The sequence below is a fragment of the Juglans regia genome, chromosome 12 (assembly GCF_001411555.2).
Source record: "Juglans regia cultivar Chandler chromosome 12, Walnut 2.0, whole genome shotgun sequence".
NCBI lineage: Eukaryota > Viridiplantae > Streptophyta > Magnoliopsida > Fagales > Juglandaceae > Juglans > Juglans regia.
In genome coordinates this window covers 30,559,806-30,586,319 of record NC_049912.1, presented here as the reverse complement: position 1 = coordinate 30,586,319, position 26,514 = coordinate 30,559,806, and the positions used below count along the sequence as shown (strand labels likewise).

General features: G+C 37.0%; 5 protein-coding genes and 1 non-coding gene across 7 annotated transcripts; 2 read left to right on the top strand and 4 right to left on the bottom strand.

Moving 5' to 3' along the window:
- The first annotated feature begins 252 nt into the window (after nt 1-252).
- On the top strand, nt 253-8,016 carry LOC109002723 (coronatine-insensitive protein 1-like). Its single transcript, XM_018980591.2, has 3 exons — nt 253-1,171; nt 6,031-6,502; nt 6,877-8,016. Exons 1-3 carry the CDS (start codon nt 690-692, stop codon nt 7,687-7,689), a joined length of 1,767 nt encoding a protein of 588 aa, XP_018836136.1. The 5' UTR covers nt 253-689; the 3' UTR covers nt 7,690-8,016.
- Nucleotides 8,017-11,866: 3,850 nt separating this feature from the next.
- On the bottom strand, nt 11,867-14,388 carry LOC109002722 (transcription factor DIVARICATA-like). Its single transcript, XM_018980590.2, has 2 exons — nt 13,241-14,388; nt 11,867-12,696 (listed from the first exon to the last, which is right to left on the bottom strand). The coding sequence occupies exons 1-2, from the start codon at nt 13,630-13,632 to the stop codon at nt 12,231-12,233; spliced, it is 858 nt and encodes a 285-aa protein (XP_018836135.1). The 5' UTR covers nt 13,633-14,388; the 3' UTR covers nt 11,867-12,230.
- A 375-nt stretch (nt 14,389-14,763) lies between these two features.
- Nucleotides 14,764-14,836, top strand: TRNAR-CCU. Its single transcript has one exon. It is a non-coding gene; the product is annotated as a tRNA-Arg (tRNA).
- A 219-nt stretch (nt 14,837-15,055) lies between these two features.
- Nucleotides 15,056-19,257, bottom strand: LOC109002717 (laccase-22-like). The gene is made up of 6 exons (XM_035683175.1): nt 19,126-19,257; nt 18,381-18,532; nt 17,196-17,440; nt 16,955-17,083; nt 15,928-16,848; nt 15,056-15,286 (listed from the first exon to the last, which is right to left on the bottom strand). The coding sequence occupies exons 1-6, from the start codon at nt 19,213-19,215 to the stop codon at nt 15,156-15,158; spliced, it is 1,668 nt and encodes a 555-aa protein (XP_035539068.1). The 5' UTR covers nt 19,216-19,257; the 3' UTR covers nt 15,056-15,155.
- A 1,468-nt stretch (nt 19,258-20,725) lies between these two features.
- Nucleotides 20,726-21,395, bottom strand: LOC118344051. Its single transcript, XM_035683806.1, has 2 exons — nt 21,375-21,395; nt 20,726-21,220 (listed from the first exon to the last, which is right to left on the bottom strand). The coding sequence occupies exons 1-2, from the start codon at nt 21,381-21,383 to the stop codon at nt 20,726-20,728; spliced, it is 504 nt and encodes a 167-aa protein (XP_035539699.1). The 5' UTR covers nt 21,384-21,395.
- An 807-nt stretch (nt 21,396-22,202) lies between these two features.
- On the bottom strand, nt 22,203-25,147 carry LOC118343930 (L10-interacting MYB domain-containing protein-like). 2 transcript variants are annotated; one of them, XM_035683177.1, is made up of 4 exons: nt 24,945-25,147; nt 23,810-24,157; nt 23,111-23,707; nt 22,203-22,973 (listed from the first exon to the last, which is right to left on the bottom strand). In XM_035683177.1, the coding sequence occupies exons 2-4, from the start codon at nt 24,125-24,127 to the stop codon at nt 22,503-22,505; spliced, it is 1,386 nt and encodes a 461-aa protein (XP_035539070.1). In that variant the 5' UTR covers nt 24,128-24,157; nt 24,945-25,147; the 3' UTR covers nt 22,203-22,502. The 2 variants fall into 2 exon arrangements, with proteins under 2 accessions (XP_035539070.1, XP_035539069.1); XM_035683176.1 differs by having other exon boundaries at nt 23,810-24,149; nt 24,945-25,140.
- Between the last annotated feature and the right edge of the window lie 1,367 nt (nt 25,148-26,514).

Here is a 26,514-nt window from a genome sequence, read left to right as displayed (position 1 = left end):
GATAAATTTAAAGTGATTAAATATAAATAAATTTATATAATATGATATATTTTTACAAGACATGGGTATCACACTCGGTGACTCTCTCCTCTTCTTAATATGGAGAGAGAGAGAGAGTGTGGTGTGCGAGTAGCAGAGCGGAGCAATAATGACATCTGATTGGTTGCACTCAATATAGTTTTGTCGTATGCTCTTTTATTTTTAATTTTTTAATTATTTTCCTTCTAAGGCCTCTGCTCCTTTCTTTTAACACCCCCAAAAACTTGACCCTCTTGTTTTTCGAAGCGCATCATAGACCCCTCACTAGGATCTGGTTCAATCGCCCTCCCATTTTAACTGTTTTCCAACCGTCTCCGTCGGTTTCCAATTCCGGCGATCTCCACCCTTCGATCTCTTTCTCACCATGTGGATCTTGTCCGAACCGCGTTGTTGCGTACTTACCGAGTTTCACTTTGCTAGTTGGCGTTCTTTTTTCTTGTTTGCAGATGAAGCCCGATGAGTGGGTCTTTTACTTTATACGGTTTCTGATTTGTTTTATTTTTACTCACTGATTCGTTTAACTGATTTCGGCTTCGAGATTTAAGGCTCTGGAAGCTTCTGAGCTGAGATTTGAGTGTGAAAATAATTTCTGTTTATTAGAAAAAAGAAGTGAAGTTTTTCCCGGAGTATTTCTTGGGGTTTTGGTAGCAATGGAGGATCAGAATGGAACCAGAGTGTGCACCGGAATGTCTGACGAGGTTCTGAACTGCGTGATGCCGTATATTCACGACCCAAAGGACCGGGACGCTGCGTCTCTGGTGTGCCGCCGGTGGTACGAGCTTGACGCACTGACGCGGAAACACTTGACGATCGCGCTCTGCTACACGACAAGCCCCGATCGGCTTCGCCGGAGGTTTCGGCAGCTGGAGTCTCTGACACTCAAGGGGAAGCCCAGGGCCGCGATGTTCAATCTAATACCCGAGGACTGGGGAGGATACGTCACTCCGTGGGTGAACGAGATCGCCGAGTCTTTCAATTGCTTGAAGTCGCTTCACTTCCGGCGAATGATTGTGAAGGACTCCGATCTTGAGCTTCTTGCTCGGTCTCGCGGGCGCGAGCTCGACTCGCTCAAGATCGATAGGTGTTCTGGCTTTTCCACGGATGGTCTTCTTCATATCGGTCGGTCCTGCAGGTAATTTCCCCCACCCTTTTTTGTTTTCATTCAAGATATCTTCCACTTCATCTTGTGGCTGAGGTTTATTTATTTGTATGAATCTACTTGTTAACTTTATCTCTGGCTTTATCATGTGGCCGAGGTTTATTTTATTAAATAGTTGTGCAATACGTGTAATTAGTTTAAAATTTTCCTTCGATTGGGTCGCTTACTAAGCTCTCCCTTTGTTTATAGATATTCTATTTGATAATTTTACTCTAATTGTGATTTCCTTGCTAATGACTTGGCTAATGTTATATGGTCCGCAAACCCTAATTTTCTTTGTGAGCGAATTTATGATTTTCCTTTAATCTTTGGTTATTTCTACTTCCTTTATCAATAATTTGTTACCGATAAGGTGCGGGGCTTCTAATTGTTCAGGTGGTTGCTTCTTTAATTGTTGACATGCTGATTTTCGATTTTTCCTTGAAGTCCTACCCACTATTTGTTGGTATCTTCAAGTTTTAGCCAGAACTTAGGTCATTTGACTTCATCAGGTGCTTATCTAGATAATTGCTTGTATGATAGCAACAATGACTCCCACTTCCCGATAAGGTTGGTAATGCTACATCATTACATTCCCTAGCATCATGTAATAAGAGTTTTATAGACATTAAAGAATCCCAAATATACTTATAAAAAAAAAAAAGAATCCCAAATATGACTACCGAATTAATAATGTCATAAATTAATAAATCGCAACATATCCAAGCTAGGAAAAACACAATGTCATATAATAAGCCTGAACGAAAATCCTTATAGCTTGTATGATATACACCTATTCAATTAAGGTTTGAACCTAGTACAAATCTGGATCCTTTCTAAGCACTTGTGTTTTCTTTGGAAAAGAAATGCATTTCATGGATGATAAAATAATCACACATATTTAATGATGTATACTATGCAATACCTTTTTTCTTTTGAGGAATGCTACTCATCATCCCACACCACACACTTTACATAATTTAAAATTATTTTTTATTTTATTTTATTCTTGTTAAACTAATTGAGTTATTTTATTTATCATCCATACATCACATACTTGTTATAGGAAAAATGAAAAAAAAAATTAAAATAGGTGTGGTGTGTGGTGTGTGAGGATGATAAGTAGAATTATTATTTTCTTTTTGCGCCAATCCGTACCTTACCCGATTTCTATTCTTTCCATGGTTAAGACCTACAACGAGCTTTTCAAGATCTGCTTTTAGCCTTGCTTGCTGTACCATTCCCTTTAATTCAGTTCTTGAACTAAATGAAAAGGACTCTTCGGGGTATTTTTTTTTTTATAAGTAAGAAGATATTTTATTGATATAGAGATAGGCATAGCCCAAGTACACAAGAATGATACATGTGATTACACCTATTTAGGAACTAGAAACGGTTACAACTCTTTGGGTATTTTTGGTTGAAAGTTTAAAAAAAGCTTTAAGATTTTTTTTTTTTTCAATTTCAATTTAAACAAATTTTAAACAGTGGAACAGATTTTCATCTCTTGAAAAAGACTTTCATTTAATCATTTGCCCAAGTTTTCTTGAATGAGAAAAAAAGAGAGAAAAGAATCAAGACAACTTTCAAGAAAACATAAACCAAAACAATTTTCTTGCAAGATTTTATTGTATCTATTTCTCCCTTTAGATAGGTGTCTCTATTTTATACTTCCCACATATTTGGATTGCACCTTTTGTGTTTTTTCATAAAGATTTATTACTTATAAAAAACCTAAAAAACAACTTTCACAAATTTGTTATCCAAACAAATCTTCATTCTACCTATCAACTTTCATAAAACGCAATACATTTCAATTCTTTTTCAAGAATTCTAAAAGATTAGAGAAATATTCACTTACCAAACATATCCTTAGTCAGAAATTTTCAGCATAAACTCACTTGAGGTTTGTGGGGTCTTCGGTTTCTATGATACAATGCATTCAATGGCAGCCTATTCTAGGACTTCATGGTCACTCTAAGGCCTCTAGATTAAGTCTGGTTTGTGGGCTAAGAAAGTGATAGGGCCTCATAATTGTTTCTTAGTGTTAGTGTGTATTTTGTCAAACCAACAATGTGTCAGTGCGATCTGAACACCTTCTCTTGGCTAGCCGCTAGCGAAGACTTGGAGTGATTATATGCTCTTGGAGTTAAGAGTTATAAGGGCAGGAGGTCGAATAGAGAGGTATATTTGATCCCTAGGTGGCAAGAGGCGAGTTTTTTATTCTAAACCCCACGGGAGAATGATCTGTAGGAAGCCCTACAAATTGGGGGAATTTTGGGGTTTTGGAATACCCTAGGTCTATAGAAGGTGGGTAAATGAGATCTCACAGAGATCTGGTGATTATAATGATTCCAAGGAACTCAAATTGTAACTTTGATTAATCCTTTAGAGTATAAGTTTAGACGTGGCTGAAATTTTCTTAGCTTGTTATAAATGGTAGTTGAAGCCAATCCTGACCTAAAATTGGGGACTTCAGCCGTGCCACAAGTAATGGACGTAATGGACCGAAGAGGATGTCTAGGATTTGCGAGGGGGAGATTGTGATATCCAAGCTCTATAGAAAAATGATTATTAGGATCCCACATTGCTTGGTAGGGAGAAATTGTGGTTTAGGTTAGGTTTGGATAGTGAGTTGAGATGAGATGAGAGTTAAAAGTTGAATAAACTATTGTTAGAATATTATTTTTTTAATATTATTATTGTTTTGAGATTTGAAGTTGAATTGTTTATTGTATTTTATGTGGAAATTTGTGAAAGTTGTAATGATGAGACGAGACGAGATGAGATGGGTCGTGAGTGTTTCTTAATCCAAACTGAGCCTTATAATGACTCCAACAAACTCTGATTGTAATTTTGATTAGTCCTTTTGGAGTATAAGCTCAAATGTGATTTGAGCTTTCCTTAGATCGTTGTAGATAATGTCTGAACTTATTTTTTTTTTAGGAAGTTCTAGTTTGAAAGAAATTTTTAATTGTGAATTAATAGCATGTTCATTTAGGAGGGTCGTGATACAATTTCTTCGAAGCTTGGTATCATTGCGTAAGCAGCTTTCAATCTCACTTTATTCTGATACAGTTCCTCAGTGGTTTGTGAACTTTTCCGGAGATATGTTCATTTGAGTTTTATAAATGAAAGCATATTGGTAGTAAGTTTGAATTTGCCACTGACAGATGGTCGTGTACAAATGGAAGGGAGAATTTACTTGAGTTATTATTTTATATATCTATATAATTTATATAGGACTTGGGGTATTTCTTGATCTATATATATTCAACATTAGTTGGATTCATTGTGTTGTCATTCATATTAGAAAACATTAAGCACATATCAAAAAAAAAAATATTAGATAACATTAAGGATTTCTCAGGTAGCTGGGATTGGCTCATTCATGCCTTAGGTTGGAATTACTTATCCTGAAACACATGTAACTTACACTTTCACAAGATTTTTTTTCAAACTAAGGGGTGTGTTATGGTCATGGGTAGCGAAAAGACTCAAGCTTTTCAGGTTGGGATTCAAGGTAGGTTCAGCACTGAATACAATTTAGAGAATGGAAAAGGGCAATGGAAATAGTTTGAGAAATAATAAACATCATAAAAGGCCGAGTCATTTGTTACACTTAGATAATACGGAAAATGTATAGGAATACGTATGGCATTCATCCTGAATGCTTGTAAAAGGATGGAGTAGAACTGAAAATAGTGTCGTCACAATTTTAATAGTGACGACTGATCATGAGTCAAAATTAATTTCCAGAAATGTTATGCAGGATGAATAATTGTGTTTTAGTCTCAGATGTAGATTGATTAAGAACTGAAAAAATAATACTTTTGACCTGTAAATGTTTGGGAACCATACAGTCATGAAGGATTAGGTGAGATTGAAAGGTCGCTCATGCAATTATACCAAGCTTTTCCTTTTAATTAACTGCACTATGTATCACTTATAAAAAAAATAAAGAAAAAACTGCACTATGTATTCTTTCTTGTATGGAAATTGGTACGTATTTGCTTTTTCATTCAAAGTCAACTACCTCGATTCTGTATCTTTACATAATGCATGAATATGCTCATCCTTGTGGAATGTTATAAATTAAATTTGTCTGAACAGAGTCTTGATTGGGATTGGAGTATAACACACGGAAAGTTGGAGAATTGTGTAGTAATCAGAAAATTTCAAGCCATGGAAAGTTCTCTCAGTGTTTTTTTTTTCGCTTCGAATTTGTATTGTGGGTTTTATAAATCTCTTTAAGCATTTTAATTGTGTGAAAATCTGTGTGTTCCAAATGTATGACATGGGGGTGGTGAGCCAGCCCCTTAAAGCATTAAAAAAAATTATTGAGATATTGGAAGAAAAATTATAACCTATTGAGGGAGATATCCTATATTTGAAGAAACAGGACTTGTGCGGTGGTGGATGCAAATTAGGTCAGACAAGCCTTTTCTGTTTTAAAGTTGAGACGATAATGCTCATTTTAATTGATCATGTGATTATATCTAGGTTGGTAATTGTGTAAGAGAAATGATATTTGCAGTTATGGAGTGCGCAAGCTCTGCGCAATCATTTTGAAAAAAGTGAGCAAATACGGGATCCACATGAAAAAAATTAACAAAAGGATTGCGCAGCGCTTGCGCACTCCACGAGAAGAAAAAGTATAGTTTGAGACATGCAAGATTCTATGGGACATGATAAAGTTTTATGACACATCCACTTTCCTTTTCATTTCTACGCTCATTTGTTCTTGTGGATGTGTGAGCACAAGCACATTCTGAATGAATTGAGCTATGGGTTCTGGATTCCTAATATGATCTGCGTTCAATATTGACTGGTGTTAATTGTTGCTTCCTCAGGAGTTTAAAAAGTCTGTTTTTGGAAGAGAGCTCAATTGATGAGAATGATGGTAAATGGCTACACGAGCTTGCTTTGAACAACACGGTTCTTGAAGCTTTGAATTTTTATATGACTGATCTTGTCAAAATCAGCTTTGAGGACCTTGAACTCATAGCCAGAAATTGTTGCTCCTTAGTTTCTGTTAAAGTGAGTGATTTTGAAATCTTGGACCTCCTACGTTTCTTCCGTACTGCAAATGCTTTAGAGGAATTTTGTGGGGGTTCCTTCAATGAGAATCCAGACACGTACTCAAGTGTATTATTTCCCACAAAATTATGCCGTTTGGGACTAACATATATGGGGAAGAATGAAATGCCCATTGTATTTCCTTATGCAGCCCAACTCAAAAAACTGGATCTTCTCTATGCACTGCTTGACACAGAGGACCATTGTATGTTAATACAAAGGAGCCCCAACTTAGAAATACTTGAGGTAGAGTCACAAAACCATTTATTTTTTCTCTCCTTTATTAGCAATTTATCATTATATCCTTTTTATTTTTCTACACTTGTTTAGAACTATGCCTGTATCTGACTCTTAGACCATACATGTACATATTCCAGAACAGGCTTTTGTTTCTGCTTTTTTGTCCAATTTCTTTTCAGTTTGTTATTTGACTAATCATCAAACTTTGTTCTTCCACAAGAGTCTCTTGTAGTTGGTTACCAATAATGATTATTTTGACCTTGGTTTTTGGGTTTAGAGAGTTGTTACTACCTAAGGAAGTGGGTGTTATGTGTTCTTCTGGACTAGGAACTGTATCTGAAATTTCTATATATTTCTTCATCTGTTTTTCTTCTGAACAGACAAGGAATGTTATCGGAGACAGAGGATTAGAAGTTCTTGCTCAGAGTTGTAGGAAACTAAAGAGGCTTAGAATTGAGCGAGGTGCCGATGAACAGGGAATGGAGGATGAAGAAGGTGTAGTTTCACAAAGAGGTTTGATTGCTTTGGCTCAGGGCTGCCTAGAACTGGAATACATGGCTGTTTATGTGTCCGATATCACAAATGCTTCTTTGGAATATATTGGCACTTACTCTAAAAACCTCTGCGATTTCCGCCTAGTCTTGCTTGACCGAGAAGAGAGGATAACTGATTTGCCTCTTGACAATGGAGTTCGAGCTTTGTTGAGGGGCTGTGAAAAGCTTAGACGGTTTGCATTGTATCTCCGACCTGGAGGCTTGACTGATGTGGGTCTCAGTTATGTTGGGCAGTACAGCCAAAATGTAAGATGGATGCTTCTGGGTTATGTTGGAGAGTCTGATGCGGGGCTTTTGGAGTTCTCTAGAGGCTGTCCTAGCTTGCAAAAACTAGAAATGAGGGGCTGCTGCTTCAGTGAGCGTGGACTGGCTGCTGCTGTATTGCAGCTGACTTCTTTGAGGTACTTATGGGTGCAAGGATATAGAGCCTCTGCAATGAGTTGCGACCTTCTAGCAATGGCTCGTCCATTCTGGAATATTGAATTAATTCCTAGTCGAGTTGTTGCTAGAGATCAGCCTGGGGAGAATGTTCTAGTTGAGCATCCAGCCCATATACTTGCATATTATTCCCTTGCCGGACCAAGAACAGATTTTCCTGCCACTGTTATCCCTTTGGATCCAGAAGCCTTTTCTAGGTAGGCCAGGCTGTATCAAGCTATTAACTACTCTTCTACGAAGGAGTTTTTTCCTGTCACCGCCCTGTTCATAAATTCATGCCCTTTTCGTCCTTTTGTAAGAGGTTTCAATTTTAATTTCATTTCTCTGCCCTAGTACTTGCTTGACATTAGTCCTGTAATAAAGTTCGGGTTTTTCTTCTGTAATTTGGAAGCACTTGCATCTATGGTACTATAGTCTCACTTCCCAGTTGGCTGGCTTAAACTTCAACGCTTTGGTGACTACTACTACTAGTATTAATGGTGGGATATTTCTAGTTTGTGAATAAAATATAACGAGTGATTTTATTTACCATGATTTCGTGACTGCTGCCATGTCATTGTGGACTACTGACTGACTGGATGGAAGCCCCCCAGACTAGATGCTTCAGACCAATGGTGTAATAAAAAGCCTTGTGGTTGAGGGTAGGGGCATTGAAATATACATACAGCAAGGGGGCCGGAGGCATTGCCCTGCGTAGTTCTTTCATTAACAGAATTGTTAGGTTCAAAGGACATCCCCAACTTGTAATCAAAGGATATGATTTAGTTTCAAATACTCGTTGATGTATTAGTTCGACTTGTTGCCCGATTCGGCAGTGTTATGGATGGTTGCAAACTTTAGACATAATGATTTTATGTCGATAGAAGAAGCTATACTAGGTTTTGTTGTATTAAAGATGGGAGTTATGATATATTACTAGAATTTCAAAAACTAGCATTGAAATTGCTTGGACCCTTTGACAATGAGACATTTTAAGGAATCGCTTTGTGGAAGGAACTCTGTGATTTGACAAAGAATGAGAAACTTGTCGAGAACCGTCGGCAAAATTGAGTAGAGCTGACAAATCATTCTATAAACGCTCTCGACGAAAAACACTTCCCATGTGCATTGTTGGCGGCTTTAAAGGTGGATTACACTTTGCATGCGCCATGTTTCCCTGTTTAAGGGCAGGATTGGTGCTGATGGGGGAAACTCGAGTGCTTGCAACCCTCCAAAAAGAAGAAAGAAAAACAAACATAATGAATAAGAGAAAGGCATAATTTACTGTTTTTGCAGGCATAACATGATATCATCTTTTGCTCATCACCGAAGGAAAGCAATCAAATGGCAACTGTTAACTGAGTGGTGCAATCGAAACGAAAGGGGAAAAGGAAGGCGATATAGCATGCATCTGTAGATAATACAAGTAGAGTTTCAAAAGGTCAATCTAAAGCAAATGCGAAGCTGTAAAGGAAGGAAGAGGAGGGAGGGACAAAAGTGATTTTGGTGTTTGAGAAGAAAATATGTTAAAAGCAAAAAAGTCATCGCTTGTATCAGAATCTTGAATTTATGGGACACTTGCATACATTAAGTTTCAATACTTGATCATTAAACAAAGAAAAAATAAAGCAGCATGGGACTTTTTTTCTTTTCAAAGCAGAAGTGAAATTGCCATAATACTAGATGGGAGGAGACTCCATCGATCGATGAAGTCAATTCCAATCGTGAATGAGTACTTCTTCCTACTCACACTGATTCTTCACAGATACTTCCCTTTCGACATTCTGTGATCTCCAATTATGAGTGTAAAAGGCCAATATTGTGATGCATACTTTGTTTTAATTATTTATAACAATTGTCGTCTGCATAGTATGATATTTCTAATTTGTGAGGTCCTTTTTCACCTTGGAGACCAACCATATCTTGCCCTACTACACAGTATGCTGCACTAATGAGCATTACTTTTCCCAATGGTAGGGACGTTGTAGTAATTAGTTTCACTGTCTGCAGTAGGTGACACTGCAACCTTTTGTACTGCTGCCATGTTCCTTCACCTTCCTTTCACCTCTCAAGATTTATTGTATTATATATATATATAGTGGAAGTTTGTGTTCCGAGTATGGAATATGACATTTGCATGATGGCTCACAAAAGTAATTTTTAAAAGATTTCGTCTTTAATTGAAACTTTAAATAAGGAAAGATAGAGATGACAGGTGTACGATTTTCAATTCTCAAAGGTGATCAAAATTAGAATAAAGTGGGCAGAGTGGTTTCTTATGCAACTTGCAGAAAGAGTGCTTTTCTTAAAATATAATAAAAGGTTGATAGTTATGTCATCTATCAAAGAAATAAAAATAAAGTTGACATGAATAGCCATGTTGCTCATGCTGCTTTGGAAATTCTAATGCTCAATATGTGGTTTGGAGATTGGTATATGCAAAGTGAGTGACTTGGTTAGGCACTTAAGCTTTTTCAGAATAGTTGCAGCAGCAATATTGGTGGTAGTAGAACCCACAATGGCAACTAAAAGAAAAACAAACACAGTAAGAGCATATCTGGAAACATTATTTCTTTGTTTCATTTGATATTTGTGGAATGTGCTTACCTTTGAGATAGTGATCCACCATCCACCTATTTCATGAGGGCCCAATGAAGTTTCCATTTTTTTTATTTTTTTCCTCATTTCATGAAAAAGTGAAATTATATTTTTCCAATACTGTACAGCTTTTTTTTTTTGGGGAGGGAGGAAGCTGCGGTGAGAACTTCCTTGGATAGGTCTTTTTTTTTTTTTTAGGAGGACGGGACCCCAATTTTATTGATTGTCCTCACTTGTGGCGGAGGCAAACCGTGGTTACAAGTACGACACCTGGGATTTACATAAGCGCTAAATCTAGGAAAAAAAGAACCCAGGCATCAAAATCAGTATAACCATATAGAGTACACGGCCTTAACTAAGATACATAACCTACATCCGAGCTAGCCAAAGAGGGGCACCTGCAAAAAACCAAGTACACAAGGCAAAAAGAGACGCAAATAACTTGAGAGCAACGAGAGACAAATAAATAACGAACAACAAACCTGGCACGAAGCTTATGATATCCTCAGGTAGGGCATACCCAGCTTGTCCATGCGAAGAAGACCCCTCACCCGGCTAGGCAGCATGTGAATGTCATCCCAATCAGAGTTCAACCCTTCCGCCCCACACTTAGCTAGAAAGTCAGCCATGGCATTACCTTCACGAAAGATGTGATTCACTGTATACTCCAGGCTATTAAGATGTTCTTGTAACTCCTCCCAGAAATCTTCTAAATACCAAATGGGGCACTTATTCTTTATTGTGAACTCTATATTTCCAGTTTTACTTTCTTGAATATTATCAACTCAAAACTAGTAGTGCAGAGCATTTTCCTCTTTTGCATGGAAAGACCACAAGGCTCCAATCCTTGGAAGTATTGGGATCTCTCCCTAGTCATTCGAAGTATAAACCTCAATTATAGTCTTGTTCAGAGAACAGTCAAGACCTCCTCGTGCAATTTAAAAGCCAAATTCTATATTCCGATGATTGGGGTTACAACGAGCACAAAATCTGTACACCTCTAGAATCCCTTTTTGGATTTGCAAGTAAAATAAAGAATCACTGCAAAGCATGATGCTTGCAGAGACTGGTAAAAGGAGCAAATATGCTGATGCAACAGTCTTGCCACCATCGACAATTGGGTTGGTGGAAACAGAAATATCAAAAACAAGGCAAAACTGGATAGGCCCAAGTAAAGATAATTAATTATAAAGCACGTAAACCACATTGGCATTCGTACATGGATCTTCCAATATTCTACAGAGAATTAAAGCAGGAGATGCTTACTGAGTGGAATGCAAACTCAGCCTCGACTAAGGGATGGCGATGAATCCATAAAACAAACCAAAAAAAAAAAAGAGTGATGGTGACGAGGCATGGTCAACTTGGCCATATTATACCATAAAGGTGAGACTGGCGGAAATGTATTGAGAGAAAAAGTAAGCAATCAGATACTGTAGAATATCACAAAGAGTAACAACTGAGTCAGGCAGCTTGCCCACATCACCCAAAGACATGGCTGGCTTGTGTGGAACAATCACAAAACTATTCCACAGGTGAAAGCATTATGTACACGACTTGCACCTTGAATACAACTTCTTAAACCCACAAAACGAAGTAATCATTATTGATTGGAGACAAACCTGGAAATCCAGGAGATTTGAATTTCTAGCCTCATATTAACGAGACCATGTATTTGCATAAACTGGGAAATCATCATATTGAGGCTTTGATCTGTGTTAAATGATCGTCACAAACTTGAGGATACATGATTGTCTGTAAACTAAATATGCAAGTCAATCAGTATATTCAACTTATACTCTGAGAAGCAACCACATTGATGCGGTTATGCTTTATTCATCCACAAACTGCCTACTATCCATTTTCATACGTAATGCTGACTCAGTCAAAATCATCCTCAAGAATGGATAGCAAGGAATATTACTTGAAGGGAAGGGAAACATACAGACACTGAATCGACTTTCATTGTATTTTCACAGCTAAAAGATTGAGATTGAACCACTACAAGATTTTATCTTTCTGTAACGTTCAAAAACAATGTAATTCAAGCCCTCATTTATGTAGTCACACAGAAAACTATGGCAAAAGCACAGACAGTGAATTAGGCTGAACATGGTCTGACTTGGCACTTTGAATCCACGAGTGCAGCAAAAACAACTGCCTGATCATTTACGTATTTGATGTATTGAGGATTGGGTTTGAATGTACGGTTTGGTGTGAAATCCGTAATGAGCACTGCCATACAGATTGTGCCCTTGCCCTTTAAATTCGTACGGAGGTGACATTGAAAGGTTTCCACAGTCCGAGTCGAAAATCATGACTGCTTCATCACGAGGTTGCTTCCAGTCAGGTGACATTCTTGGTGCGCTGGTGGGCTTTTGCTGTGGTGCAAGAACAAAAGACTGATCATGTGAGGGAGGCTTATTATTTCCCGATGAGGGTTCTGTGAGATTGACAATTGTGATGTCATGGATGCTTGGCCTTCTCTTATCTTTTCCTCCTGAAAGCTGCCTTATAAAGTACTTCTGAGCATGACTTGCCACTTGAGTTGGACTCTTAGAAATTACGTAATTCCGGGAGATATTTCTCCAGTCTCCTTTACCGTACTTTAGAAGCCCCATCAGAAATTGCCTGTAATTCATTACCAAACAACCCGTGTCAAGAACAAAAACATAACGTTCAAAAGAGTTCAAACTGCAGATAGACCATTTAGGAGTGAATGAGACATGAATGCTAACAAGCTTGAGACTTTAGAGCAGTTCATCTCTATGATAAACAACATCACCTGACCCATCCAAAGATATTCACAATTGCTTTGAGGTTTTTATGCGTGTATTTGGGTTTCAAAGTTCACAACCAGCCAGTTGAAAAAGAACTGAGCTTGGTTAGTTTCCCATTGATTTAATGGATGACCCAGAAAAAAGGAACTCGTGTAAACCATACACAAAGCAAGTCTACCAATTTGATGGTTTCTTTCCTTAGTTTCCAGTTTCCACAGAACTGAATAAAGGGCGTTGGAAATTCAATTTATTTGCACAGCTAGCAACAGAATTTAAAGAGCCAAAACACTTTCTTGTTTCATAGTTTTTTCGGTAATTGAATAAAAGAATTGTTGAAAACCTCCTACTGGAAACATAAATTTAAATATAGGAACAAAAACTGGAAGGAAATTCACCTGTGCTCTTCTTCTGTCCATGGCACCCCTTTCTTCCTTTCCTGATCAGGACCCCGAGCTGTTGAAGATTTTCTTCTATAGGCATCAAAGTTGCGATTATCAACCAACTCCAATTTGAAAGAAGAGGTAAGGTAACCGGGAATCGGAACCCGCCCTGATTCTATATCACTAACATCGTCTTCCAATTCCTTGTACTGCTTAATCACATCCCACACTGTCTTCCCCGGGATCATTTCCGCCACTTTTATCCATCGATCAGGAGTGGTCTCATCGTATATAGCAAGCGCTCTCTCAAACTTCTTGTTCTCCTCCCTAGTCCATTCTGTGCTCTGGCTTACTTGTAGAAACCAACTGGAGTCTGACATAAATGAAGCTGGATATAGAGTTTCCATAATTCCTAGTGCTAATATACAACAATTGCTGGATAATTCACATAATCAGCACTGAAACTAGGCTTTTAAAGTGAGAGGAGTCTTAGAAACAGAGACAGAAGGCAGAGAGAATTTAATCTTTACTATGATTTAGAAGGCATTGAAATCAGAATCTTCTACTGGGAATCAAGAATCTCCTTTTCTTAATAGCATCAATTGAAGAATCTTAAAAAGACCCAACTTTTAAGAATCGAAGAAATCTTGGAAAATTATGAGCAATCTGACTTTGTTGCTTTCGTTAAACCCCTCCAGAGAGAAAACCCAAACCCAGATGGAATTTGTGAATTTGAAGAATAGTCAAGACCTTTTGCAAAAATGAAGTTCAAAACTTAAAATTTTTCATGCAACCCAGATTGCAACTCTTAGCCCACAAAGCGAGGAATCTCGAGAAAAATACAGAAAACATGAAGAACCCGGTAGCAAGATGATCGAACAAGGTACAGGAAAGCATGACCCAGTTGAGAAAAAGGGATGGATTCTGAAGAATCCGGAAAAGAAAAGGCGGGAAACAGTTTTTTATTGGGAAGAGAAGGTAAATCTACATACACAAAGTGAATCCTAGATATGAATCACAACCAGTTGAGATTTTTTGGTTGGTTCTGAATGAGGTCGGAGGAGAGAAGAATCGGAGCTTGAAATGTGTCAAGTTGAAACCTTAATAGCAGTCTTAAGGCCTACTGTCCTAGTGACCATTGCCTCTTATTATTATAGGCTGTTCGAGGAAATTGATAAGCTCCCATAAACAATGTTATTTATTTTTTGTTCCTACAGGTGAATGCACTGAATGGAGACTGATGCCACACCCTTTTTACCCCTCTCAAATCTCATTTATCCAAAAAAAAACTCCCAAATAACAGAAGTAACTTCATGATTTTATAGTCCATATGAGGCAAGCGATAAGTCTCCCATAAATACTTTTTTTTTTCTTCACACTCTGGAAAATGCTTGGTTTGAAAAGAAATCCAATATAATTAGTCTTAAAAATTAATACGATTTGATGTGGTAGATTATATTATAAGTAAAATCTTTTACCCTTTTCAGGTTTTTTATCATACAATTTGTATTAAATCCTTGCCAAGAAGAGATTCTAAAGCGCCTGTAGCTCAGTGGATAGAGCGTCTGTTTCCTAAGCAGAAAGTCGTAGGTTCGACCCCTACCTGGCGCGCTCTTCAGACCTATCTCTTTCATCCTTTTTGCAGCCGAGAGAGAGTCAAAGTTTCGAACAGCTAGCTTAAGAAGTAAACTTATTTATCTAGTCTATGACCCTAAACCATGATATCTTTTTCTAAATTGGATCAAGCACATATACTCATTCTTCAGATATATGCACTAAAAACTAAAAAGTATAATTTCAACCCACAAGCAAAAGGGAAAAAAAAAAAAAAAAAAAATGTACAAAGTCACTAACTTAAGTTGCCCACTTTTCTTATTCACACCTCCTCAAGGAACAAAAAAAGGAAAAGAAACGAATCAACTACTAAATTCTAGCACTTGGGAAGGTCGCTAGGAGGCGGAGGCAGAGACTCGTTCGGGCCTTTACCATTGTCTACCAGGAATGCCATCTTAAGTCCCCACGTCGTGTGTACTTCCAAATGGCAATGTAAGAACCAAACACCTGCAAGAACCAAAGTTGAATATTTCAACAGTTTTGAGGACACATACATGCTTCTGTTAAGAACTCGTGAATTTATGGCCTAATTGTCTCACACAAGCCAGAAGATTCTTCTGTAGTCTAGTCTGTCTCTGCCTTTTTTCTTTTGATTTTGATTTTCGGGCTTGCTTTGTTATGCCACGTCTTTCAGTGGCCCTAGTGTACTAACTACTACAAGCAAAGGGAGTCCCATCAATGGCGATTCAATTCAAAATTGAAAGCACCTTCATTCATTCATTTATTTATTTATTTTTTATTGTTTCTTCCATGCCAAGACACTCTAGGTGCAACCTCATTATCAAGATAAAGACTATTTCCAATTTTAAAATTCATTTTAGCATTATTGTCACGTTTTTTAGAAAAAAAATGCTAAACATAAATTCCATACTTCTGTACACCACTTAAAAACATGTGATTTTATTCTTTTTCTCTTATATATTATATTCTATATATAAAAAAAATGAAATATGAGAATAAAAGAGTAAAATAACATGTTTTTAAATAGTGGATAGATTGTGGAGTTTCTGTGCAGCATGACTCTTGAATAGTAGCACAGCGAAACATAAAAATTATATTATTAAAAAAACAAGCTGGCTGAACTTTACCTGGGTTATCCGCCCTGAATCTGATTGCAGTCCATCCAGCGGTAGGTACTGCAATTGTGTTCCTCTCGACAGGATCAACGAGGTTAAATTTCAGCGGATCCTTGTAGGGATCGAAGTTCCCTAACCCCTTCCCAACCACAAAGAAATTAAACCCATGCAGATGGGTTGGATGGTTCTCTGGTGCTATTACAGCTGTGCCTTGTAACACAATCTGGACTGTAGAATTATAAGCCAGTCTATACAGCCTGGTGCCATTCATGGTCTGGATATTAGATGGTGAGTTACCAGTATAATTAAAAGGAATAGGTGGGTTTCCAGGAAAATCATCTGTAAAAACTCCTTGTATGTTGGAGTAATGTGCTTCAAGGAGAGCTACAGTTGGCATCACAAAGCTAACATTATTAATATCTGCCACAAGCCGGCTCCCATTAACACAAGTAGCACATGGATTAACCCCAACGCCTAAGAAGAAAAACAGAGAATGGTCTAGGGTTAATGGGACTTTTGTTGGGTATTGTTTGGAGTTAAGGCTTCGAAGTGAGTCCATGAAAGCATGGGTTAATGGAGTTGCATTTTGAGGAGGAACGGTGGTTAAGATGGTTGGGGGATTTGCAGGGGTGCCTTTGTAGCGCAATGTGGCATAGTTAGTCAAGTTGTCAAAGCCAACCGGAGCATCCATGAAAGGCGTGACTGCTAGCAAGTACTTGCCAATGGCCTGATTTGCAGTTAGGAGGGCGTTTGTAGTTTGGCCAGGGCTGATGAATATAGTGTCAGTTTGGAAGGGCTTGGTGTAGGAGGCATCCACTTCAACAATTGTTAGACCGTGCCCTGCAATTTTGAAGAAAAGCTCATCGTTCACCGCTGCATTGATGATGCGTAGTAAATAGGTCTTGCCACTCTCAACATGTAAAGTATAACCCCCTGCACTTGTACAAACACCAAACATTTCAAATCGATCCTTCAGTCCCTCTGATCTCTAGACACATAACAAGATTATGTATGAACCACATGATCAGATTGTCCGTACCCTGAGAAGAGCAACCAGGAACAGGTCCTGGATGACCATTTATGGTATGCGTATCCGATATATTAGGCGGCAAACCAGATTGGGTAGCTTGATTGACAACAGCTTCAACGTCTGCTTTCCACCATTCGGCTACGTACACAATTAAGAATAAAACGTAATTTCTCCAAAAATATACTTAATTACTTGAAAACCGAATTTATTATATAGACAAATTGAATGAATTTAGAGCTATCTAGCTCACCTAAAATGATGATTTTTTCTTTATGAGGTTTTGGAAATGGGTAAGGAATGCCTCGCTTGGGCAATATAACAATAGCGCCATGTAAAGTGGCCCTCAACCAGGAGATATGTGCATGCCAAAGAAGCGTGCCTCTTTGGCCAGTGAGGTTGAAGGAGTACATGAAATTCTGCCCAGGTTGTATAGGGCATTGTGTGATATATGCTGGTCCATCCGACCATCCGGTCCGAAGTTGTCTCACCCCATGCCTACCAATATTACAAGTAACATTAATTGGCTAACAATTAAATCAAAATAAAATTAAGGCTAATTAGCTGTAATTAGTGTATATTAATGCGTACGTATAACAGTGCTTTGTCATGCATGTTTTTGTGCTTATGGTGGACTGCTATGGAGTACCTATTAGCATTGGACTAGCCAAAGTTGAGTTAATTTAAGCTGAAATTTTCATATTTTTCTAATTAATTAACAACCTATTTTTTGAAAACAGTACCATATATATATACACACAATATCTCACCCTTTAAAATTTTCTCCGCCCCCATAATTTAGATTTATTGTTCTCTATATATTAATTCTAGATCTCTTTTATTTACATTTTTTTCAGAAAAACCATATATGCATGCATGATCACACTTTCTGAATCTCTCTCCTCAATTTAAACATAACCCCCCTCCCCAAAAAAAAACAAAAGATTTTGCCTCGAGCAGTGCTAGGCTGCCACCCAGCATTGACGTATGCCGCCTAAAATAAATTCATCTTCTCATTTTTTTTTAATTTTTTATTCATATTTTTCTATCATTTTAAAACATTTTTAAAAAATATAAAAAAATATTAATACACTATTAGGTAAAGAAAATTTTAAATATATATATATATATATATATGAGGTGTCAAAGTAGTATTTTCCTTTTTCTTTACTACTACAGTACAGTACGTAGCTAGTTAGCTACAGTTGCCAGTTACATACTTGGAAAGCAAATGTAACAAACTAATTAAAAATCATTCTAACGATGGCTACTCCAGTATAGGGATGAATCAAAGGATTCTAATCAAATCGTAGCTAAAATGGAAATTTGGCTTAATTATCCAATTCTAAATTAATTTAGATCGATGGCCATATAAACGTCCCAGTACTATTTTTTCGATATTCCAGTGTGTTCAAAGTAAAGGCAGAATTATTCTCACCAGTGGATTGTCACATTATGTGTAATGTGGTTGGTAACCCTTACGATCACGGTATCATCTTCCCTTGCATAGAGAGTTGGCCCCGGAAATTTCCCATTGACAGTGGCAATGGCTTTTGTTGCACAAAGCTTTGTTGTGTTCTTCAGGACCACCTACACATACAGCAGCCAGTAGTGAGTTTTAAGATAAAAACAATATGATGAATTATGAAGGGACGACGTACGGTCTCTTAAGAAGTTTGTGGAGATCATCTCAGACCATTTTCTCTTTTTGTTGATTTATCATCATGACTAGATCGATACACGAGATTCTTATATAGTGTTGTACTGTATAATTTAAACTCCACTGATCAATGATCATGCATGATCAGTTCTTGAGCTGGAGTACCCATGCCAGTAGTACCCTTTGCTAGGTGATCCTCTATATATATGCTTGCATGAAAACACTTTTACGTGGTTAAAAGATTAGCAATAGAACCGATCTTGATAATGTAAGCTCTATATTGGCCAGAAACATAAACGTAGGTTCTAAATTAATGTGTCGTCTTCGATTTCATGTACAGAGAATTGCGAGAATGCATGGCCTTTTCGCCCATCACAGGTAATATTAATGATGAATTATGATGTACAGAGAATGCAAGCTTGCTTTCTTAATTAGGTTGTGTAATGCATGGCATTCCCAACGCTGAATTATGATGTACTCATGCGAACAAAATGAACGAAGTATTTTGAAAAAGTTTGCTTACATTGAAATTGTAATGACGAACCAAGGACTCAACCAATGCTGGAAATAAGAAGACTCCCAGTAACATTAATGTCCAAAACCGACGATCCATTCTCTCTCTCTCTCTCTCTTTCTCTGCTCCAAGCTTAGTGTCTGACTTACTCTGAAACGACTGACCACCTCGACCATAAAAAGAATAAATCTTTGATGTCATGTCCTTTTTCAGCGGTAGGTGAATGAAGAGGGCCGGCCAGACATTTTAGCTAGTTTTCTTCCATGCTACACAAAGTACTCTGGCCGTTTGTGTATGTAAGCTATAAGCTCTCGTTGCTATTTTCAAATGACCGAAACCCTCGAGTTCTGAAACTTACCGCTCAACTAACAGAATCTCTCTCTCTCTCTCTCTCTCTGTGAAAAAAAAAACTATAAAAATCCTATTTTTCCTAGTTTTTAGTTTAATTAAGATACATACATATGTTTGGATATTAAGCTAGCATTAAGTAATGAATACGATTTAACTCACGATAGTGATCATTGATGATAACAAAACAGGGGAAGTCTTGCAACCATGTCCTGCCGTGCACAAATTAAGATTCAAATGGTCGTTTCATGATTCGAATCAGTCCTCATTAATGTATTTATATCTATCTTAATCCTTCTAACTGTTCATAACATTTGTGAGGCACTTAAATTAACTCCGACCCCTCAATCCATCTTGTCGTATTAATTAGTTTATATTTATATATATATATATATATATAGATACATGTATTGGGGTGCTACTTAATTAATATATACTCTTCGAGAAGGGTATGACTCGCGTAGGAGATGGTGGTAATGGTGTTGAGTAGTTGTCCTAAAATATTTATCAACACGAGATTTCTATAGTTGAGCCATAGTTTTCAGGTCATCGGTATGTAATGGTCTGATTTGCTGTCCAAAAAAGCTTAAAAACTCTCCTGCAAGTTTCAAATCCCACAACTTCTTCATTAAATATATATATATATATATATATATATAGTGATTTTGTCAAACCTGGATATTGTTTTCATCATACCTTTCTTCATATGTGGTATGTACCAAGAACAAAACCCACCTACAAGGCTATAAGTTCCAAATCCCACGTCTTTTTCACCGCTCCCTTTCGACTTCCACATTTTTCTCGTTATTCTTCCCCGTCATTCACTATAAATAGTTACTCGCAAGAATTTACTAGTCGTCAATCGCACGAACGAGAAAAGTCAAAAAGTTAAAAAGGAAGAAGAACTTACAAAAAACCAAAATTCAAAGCGGTAGCTAGAGAAAAGGTACGGAGTGGATTCTCTCTTACAATAGCAAAATTAAAATTTAGTGGATAAAAAACCTTCTATGCTCATCATGGCCTTCATGCTCACCTGATTCCCATGCAGTTCTTTGCTGCTTGATATAAAATGCTTGTGATTCCATTAGGAAAATCTCTAGCCGAACTAGGCCTCGATATATAAGAATTGGAACGTTATAGGTTTAGATCCGACAATATTATAATATCCAACAATCATTTACATTATTATATTTCGGAACGAGATTTCCAGATCACATGAAAAACTCCAACAGTGCATCATGCATGCATGCATGCATGCTTCTCAATCTGGTTTGGATGCAGTTGCTAATTCAATAGCACCCTCAATTCTATTAATGCAAGATTTATAGAGGTATCCTAGATAATCAATAAGGCTGTCCTCACATGCGCCTTCTAAAGGGTTTAACTCAAATGACCAGTCCACTAATGTGGAATTATCCCCATAATCTACAAGTTTTAATGAATTTATAGACCCATCTAAACCCACATTGCTTGCTTCCATTCTATAAGCATAACAACGAGATGATGAATCCATGGAAACCAGCCTCTCCTTGATCCATGACCTTTCTCCATCTTGCTGAGGGAACATGAAACCAGAGACTAGCCGAACATAGCCGGGCATGCCCTCTTCCCCTGCTACGTCTGTGCATTCTTCGACCATTGGCATCCATTCTGTTAGCTTTTTACTTTGAGAAACCACGGTCCAGACTTTGTCTATGGGTGCACCCACGATGCCTCCAACTGATCCATGCCATTTCCCTTTTCCAGCCTCCAATCCCTGCAGCAAAAATAGATCCTGAAACTTAAAAGTTCGTCGGCCTCGCCTGGCCCAATATGTAAGCTAGCGCTCATGATTTACGGTTACTCCAACAGATAGAGAAAGAGAGAGTCGATTACCAGAATAAATAAATTCAAAGCTTTGGAACACATACCATGCTCATGATCTGTGTCTCGTTCTCGGTTTAGCTGTGTCTAGAAAAAAGTTTAGCTACTACAATATGCACCAGATGGCTGCTTATAAGATTAAGGGAGTTAACATCAGTAATTTCTCAAGGAATCCAAGGAAGCGGATCAAGCTATGCAAGTTTTGGTGTGTTACTTTAGAAGACAAATAGTAAGAGCTAGCTTACCAGGGATAACTTCAAGGCTAATTTGCTCATTGAGTTACAATATTTAAATTTGAATCTTGGGTTGTTTCCCAAGTCTTATTCAGCTATTAAATAATCATCTTATCTTGGGAAATGCGGTGAGCAACTGTATTTATTCCAAATTGATCTTTTCCGCAATATTTATACAATTTTGGACAGGTAATAATAATAATAATTAAACACACAACACTTTTTCACAACATTTTATACTGTCCCGGCCCGCATATCATACACCCTTTGTCATATCAAACATTTAACAAATTCATTCAAAATAAAGTGAGTATGGGAATCTTGAGTTGAGCTTGTGGATGCTTATGCCGTATTAAAACTACATTTTTTAGTACCCTGGAGCTGAAAGACGGAAGGGTGAATGGTGGAGATACTAGTTCAAGGTTAAAAATTAAATCTTATTGTTCGATTACAACTTTTTCAAATTCTCATATAAAATATAATAAATAATTTAATTTTTTAAAATTTTAAAATAAAAATAATATTATAACAATATTTTTTAAAATTTTTAATAAAACATCTCATCTCTTCTTAACTTCGTAACCAATCGATCCGGAAGTGAAAATAGTAAGACCATATCAATAAATATTACAAAGGAAAAAGTAAACCGCGAAACTCTTTTTCTTTTATTTTTTTGCTGAATAAGAAATCATAAATATTGAAAAGACTGTTTGCACGTACAAAACATACCGAGCGAGGGTCATAGACCTCGTCCCATTTTACAACATGAATAAACGCTGATAACAGAAAGGCCACTAAATTATTCTCGATGTAAGCATGTCAAAGACAGTTCCGACCACCAGACTGAAAAAGAACAACGGCTTTGTAATTGCTAGTCGTATGCAGAAATTACATGTACCTGTAGGAAGTGACAGGAGAAAACAAAACATGGCAAGCATTCTGTTATAAAGATGGACCAAGTGATTGCAGGCGCTGCAACCATGCCATCCTTACACTAGGGTTCTTCAGTTGAAGAAAAACTTCCCTGTATTCCTTCTTCAGGAATATATCTAATGCAAACAAGTAGAGGTCACTTCCTGGTTCTACTTCCTCCATTCCATCAAGACAGTCAATGCATTCCCCAATACTATAACTGAGTTTGCCTCCTCTAGATGGAACAAATTGAGCCTCTTTCTGAATCATTAAGGCACCTCTTGATTCAACAGCATCACAAAAAGGCTCAGTTTTCTCATCTGGCTTTGGTATTTCTGGTTCTCTGTTGCTTAAGTGAGGCATTGTTGAAGCATTGTTGTACTTCCTGCGCCGACTAGTTGGTTCGGTCTCTGCAGTAACTCTGCTTCCATAAAAAATAGTCTCCAGTTTGTCAGCAAGCTCAAGTGCCTTGAAGCGGAATTGTGAAGCTGCTGGGTTTTCCTGTAACAAAAAAATTTCACTATTACCATTCCAAAACTCAAGCAGTGCCAATTAGCTTTTCCCCAATTGTCAATTAAATAGAAATAGCTCCTGGTCAATTATATAGAAACAGATATTGTTCAACTCATTCAGCAAACCTGCAAATATTCTTCCCAATTTTCTTCACTCGCACCAAATTTATTGGTGTTTGGATCCCACTTCATACTTGGAGTGCCAATTAGGTTAGACCAGACCTTCCAGCGTTCCTTAGTAACATTCCAATGATTCTTTAGTTGCAGTGTCTCATAACTCAGGCCAGTCTTTTTCTGAAATGATCCAAAAATAGTTCTCCAACCTTCCTTAGTAAAACGTGTTCCAGGCTTATTCCCCTTTAACTTCTGTTCTAGACATAGATCAATGAATATTTTGTGTATAACAGGCGTCCAAATGGCTTTTGCATTGGAAGGTGATGAGATAGACATGCTTTGTTCACTTGCAACTGGCATGCCCTGAGTAGACTGAGCCATAACAGCACTCCTCAATTCATCATCAGGTAGATGCTCCTCCTTCACAGTAGGTGTTGTTATTGTTTCCTCTTTCACATACAAAGGGGAGGAGATCAGACAACAATTTTTCCTCTTATACCCAGTCGAAACATGTATCCATGCACCATTTATTGTTCCATTCAAGATAATTTCTAACTTGTCAGTATTCTGCAGTTCCATGAATTGAAATTGTGCAGCTTCTGGATTGGCCTTAAAATAAAATCTCAAAGTTAACATAAATCTGGAATTCATGAAGAACATCAAAAGTTTTAACTAAATTAGCATAACCTGCTGAGTAGCCAGCTATCATACCTTTATATAATGGGCCCAATCTTCTTTAGTAGCACCCAATTTCTTGGTTTCTGGATCCCATTTCATGCTGCTATCACCAATCAGCTTAAACCAGATTTTCCATTGTAACTTGGTAAGCGACCAGTGATTCTTCATTTGTTTCAGATCATACCTCGAACCAGTCTTTTCATAAAATGATTCGACAATATTCTGCCAACCGTCCTTAGTAAAATGCGTCCCGGGCTTATTCCCCTTTAAAGTTTCATCAAGACATAGATCAACAAATATTTTGTGGAAGGAAGGAGTCCAATTGGCCTTTTCAGTTGGTATGTGAGACATTCTTTCTTCAATTGAAATTCACCTGACAGACTCCACGGGCATCATAGAACAAAGAATCAGTTATAATAATAATCATAATTAAAAGACGCCTACCGGAATCACTATCACCATGATCTACAGTCTAGATCAATATTCCCTATTCCCCAAAAAAAATAAAAAAAATAAAAAAATAGACCACGTCCGCAAAGTATTTAAACATTCGCGAGAAATAACAAATGGGAAAATTATGAAACTAATAACAATTCCACAACCGAGAACCCAAAACACTATCATTGATCTACAATAGAAATACGTGATTAAAAGTCGGAAATATGTAAATTTGTTATCATGTCCAGTTAAAAGTCAAACATAAAATCAACCAAGTTCGCCCTGTATATTCAGCTCAGTGAGGGGTAAAAATTAAAATATAGACATGAATGCATAAATCTAAATCTAAATCTAAGCAATTAGAGGCATTTAGACCCAGATAGATAACGGGTAACCAAGCAAACTAAATATAGGTATATTCTGCCAAGCGAGGTTTATAGAAGCTCGACTGTAAACCCCAATAAATTTTGTACCTTTAATGACATTTACAACGGATTGAAACGTCAAAACGAATACAAGAAATGACTATAGCCCATAAAAACCTGGATTTCGTTCAACAACATTAGAACCAATGTGGTAGGAAACTGGAGTATGCCAATTACCCAGGTGGAGGCTGGGCTCACCGCCAAAAAAGACTTAAAATATCCTTCAATCCCTCCCATTTTTCAGAGAGATACATAAAAAGCCTCAATGTAGCTAGATTAGTTTTATAGGCCGCAAAAAATTGTACCTTAAGCACCAGTATTCGGAAACCCTTTTGAAGATATTTGCAGAGAGGTGAAGTAGTCGCATTCGAAACGACCACCTTAAATCTGGACTGAGCTTTGCGACTATGGATGATGATGGTTCCTGACTGTTCCTCTCATTTGAAAAGCGGTACAGAAATGAGAAATCTTCTCTTTACTCGAGCGAAGAAAGTCCTTCACATTGTTTGGTTTGGCCATTTTTTCAATTGTTTTTATATTTTTTTGCAAATAACTTTTAAATAAAACAAAACAGGTTTTTATAAAAAAAAAAAAAATTAAAAACAAAACAAAACAAAATCCTGTTTTAACTTTAAATTGTTACCTAATATTATCCAAACATCAAATTTAAAATAAAAACTGTTTTTAAAGACGTTAAAATCTTGAAAAATATATTATTCACTTTAACAAATTCTAATAAAAAAGATATTTAAAATAATTTATGCAAATTTTTTCCGCTCAATTCACAAAATCCAATAAACAAGATTTTCTAAAAATCTTGAAAACAAACATGTAATGATAAAGATGTTAAAAATTTAATCTTCGATTTTTAAATATCTTTCTAATTTAAATTGCGTCCATTAAATTTGAGGAATTTCATTTGAACAGGGAAAGAAAAAAGAAACATTTTTTCTCCTCCACTGGCCAGTGATGAAGGCAGTCAATACAAGAAATCGTTAAAAAAAAAACATTTTAAATTACACTTCAAATTATAAAAACTAACAAATTCGTGTCATAAATGATCAAATTATTCCAATTGACACCGTGATCCTCAAACAGATCCGAAGTTATTTCAAAGAAATTAACTCTTCTATTTATTATTCCTACACTACACTTGATTATTTATTTATTTTTTATTTTATTCTTGCTAAATTAAAGAAATTATTTTACCAATCATCTATACACTACACATTTCGTAAGAGAAAAAAAAATTACCTGCGATGTATAGTGTAGAGATGATGAATCTATTTTTTAAAAATAAATGTTACTTATCATGCTAGTATCTTTCTTGCTTCTCTGCCCATGCACAATCAGAAACCGTGTTATCTTGATCTAATGAGTTTTCCCCAACACTTTCATTTGACATGCATAGACTGAAGGCCGAACAAAAAAGTCGAATACCCGGCCCGAACATATTTTCCGAATTGACCCAACCTGTTTACGGGTAAAATCGAAAACTGAAATGGCCGTACTGTTTTTTCATTTTAACGAGTATTACCCGTTACCTGATTTTAAACGAAAAGCGTCGTTTATTCATTTTCATGTCTAACCTCTCAGACACTAACCCTTTCTCCTCTCCTCTCCTCTCTGAGCTCTCTCTGTGTCTCACTTTTTGTCGCAACTCATTCCCTCATTCTCACTGAGCTCACTCTGTCTCCCAAGTTCTATCTCTGTGGCTCTCTCATTTTCTCAGACTCAAGCGTATCTTCACTTTCTAAGGTAAGAATTATTTGAATGTTAGATTGGGTTTGGGTTTCGGCATAATTAATAATTCAAATACTCACTATATGTTTGCAGATCAACAATTTACAAATGTCTTTCTCTCTCTCTCTAAAT

Bases quoted from the DNA above. Each gene is read 5' to 3' on its own strand.
- LOC109002723 (XM_018980591.2), top strand. From the start codon at position 690: ATGGAGGATCAGAATGGAACCAGAGTGTGCACCGGAATGTCTGACGAG. The intron at 1,172-6,030 runs GTAATTTCCCCC...TTGCTTCCTCAG, and splicing joins CATATCGGTCGGTCCTGCAG to GAGTTTAAAAAGTCTGTTTT. The intron at 6,503-6,876 runs GTAGAGTCACAA...TCTTCTGAACAG, and splicing joins CCAACTTAGAAATACTTGAG to ACAAGGAATGTTATCGGAGA.
- LOC109002722 (XM_018980590.2), bottom strand. From the start codon at position 13,632: ATGGAAACTCTATATCCAGCTTCATTTATGTCAGACTCCAGTTGGTTT. The intron at 12,697-13,240 runs GTGAATTTCCTT...AATGAATTACAG, and splicing joins TGGACAGAAGAAGAGCACAG to GCAATTTCTGATGGGGCTTC.
- LOC109002717 (XM_035683175.1), bottom strand. From the start codon at position 19,215: ATGGATCGTCGGTTTTGGACATTAATGTTACTGGGAGTCTTCTTATTT. The intron at 17,441-18,380 runs GTGAGAATAATT...TAATATTGGTAG, and splicing joins CATAATGTGACAATCCACTG to GCATGGGGTGAGACAACTTC. The intron at 16,849-16,954 runs GTACGGACAATC...GTACAAGTGCAG, and splicing joins TCCTGGTTGCTCTTCTCAGG to GGGGTTATACTTTACATGTT.
- LOC118343930 (XM_035683177.1), bottom strand. From the start codon at position 24,127: ATGTCTCACATACCAACTGAAAAGGCCAATTGGACTCCTTCCTTCCAC. The intron at 23,708-23,809 runs GTATGATAGCTG...TTTTATTTTAAG, and splicing joins ATTGGGCCCATTATATAAAG to GCCAATCCAGAAGCTGCACA. The intron at 22,974-23,110 runs GTTTGCTGAATG...TTTTTGTTACAG, and splicing joins ATTGGGAAGAATATTTGCAG to GAAAACCCAGCAGCTTCACA.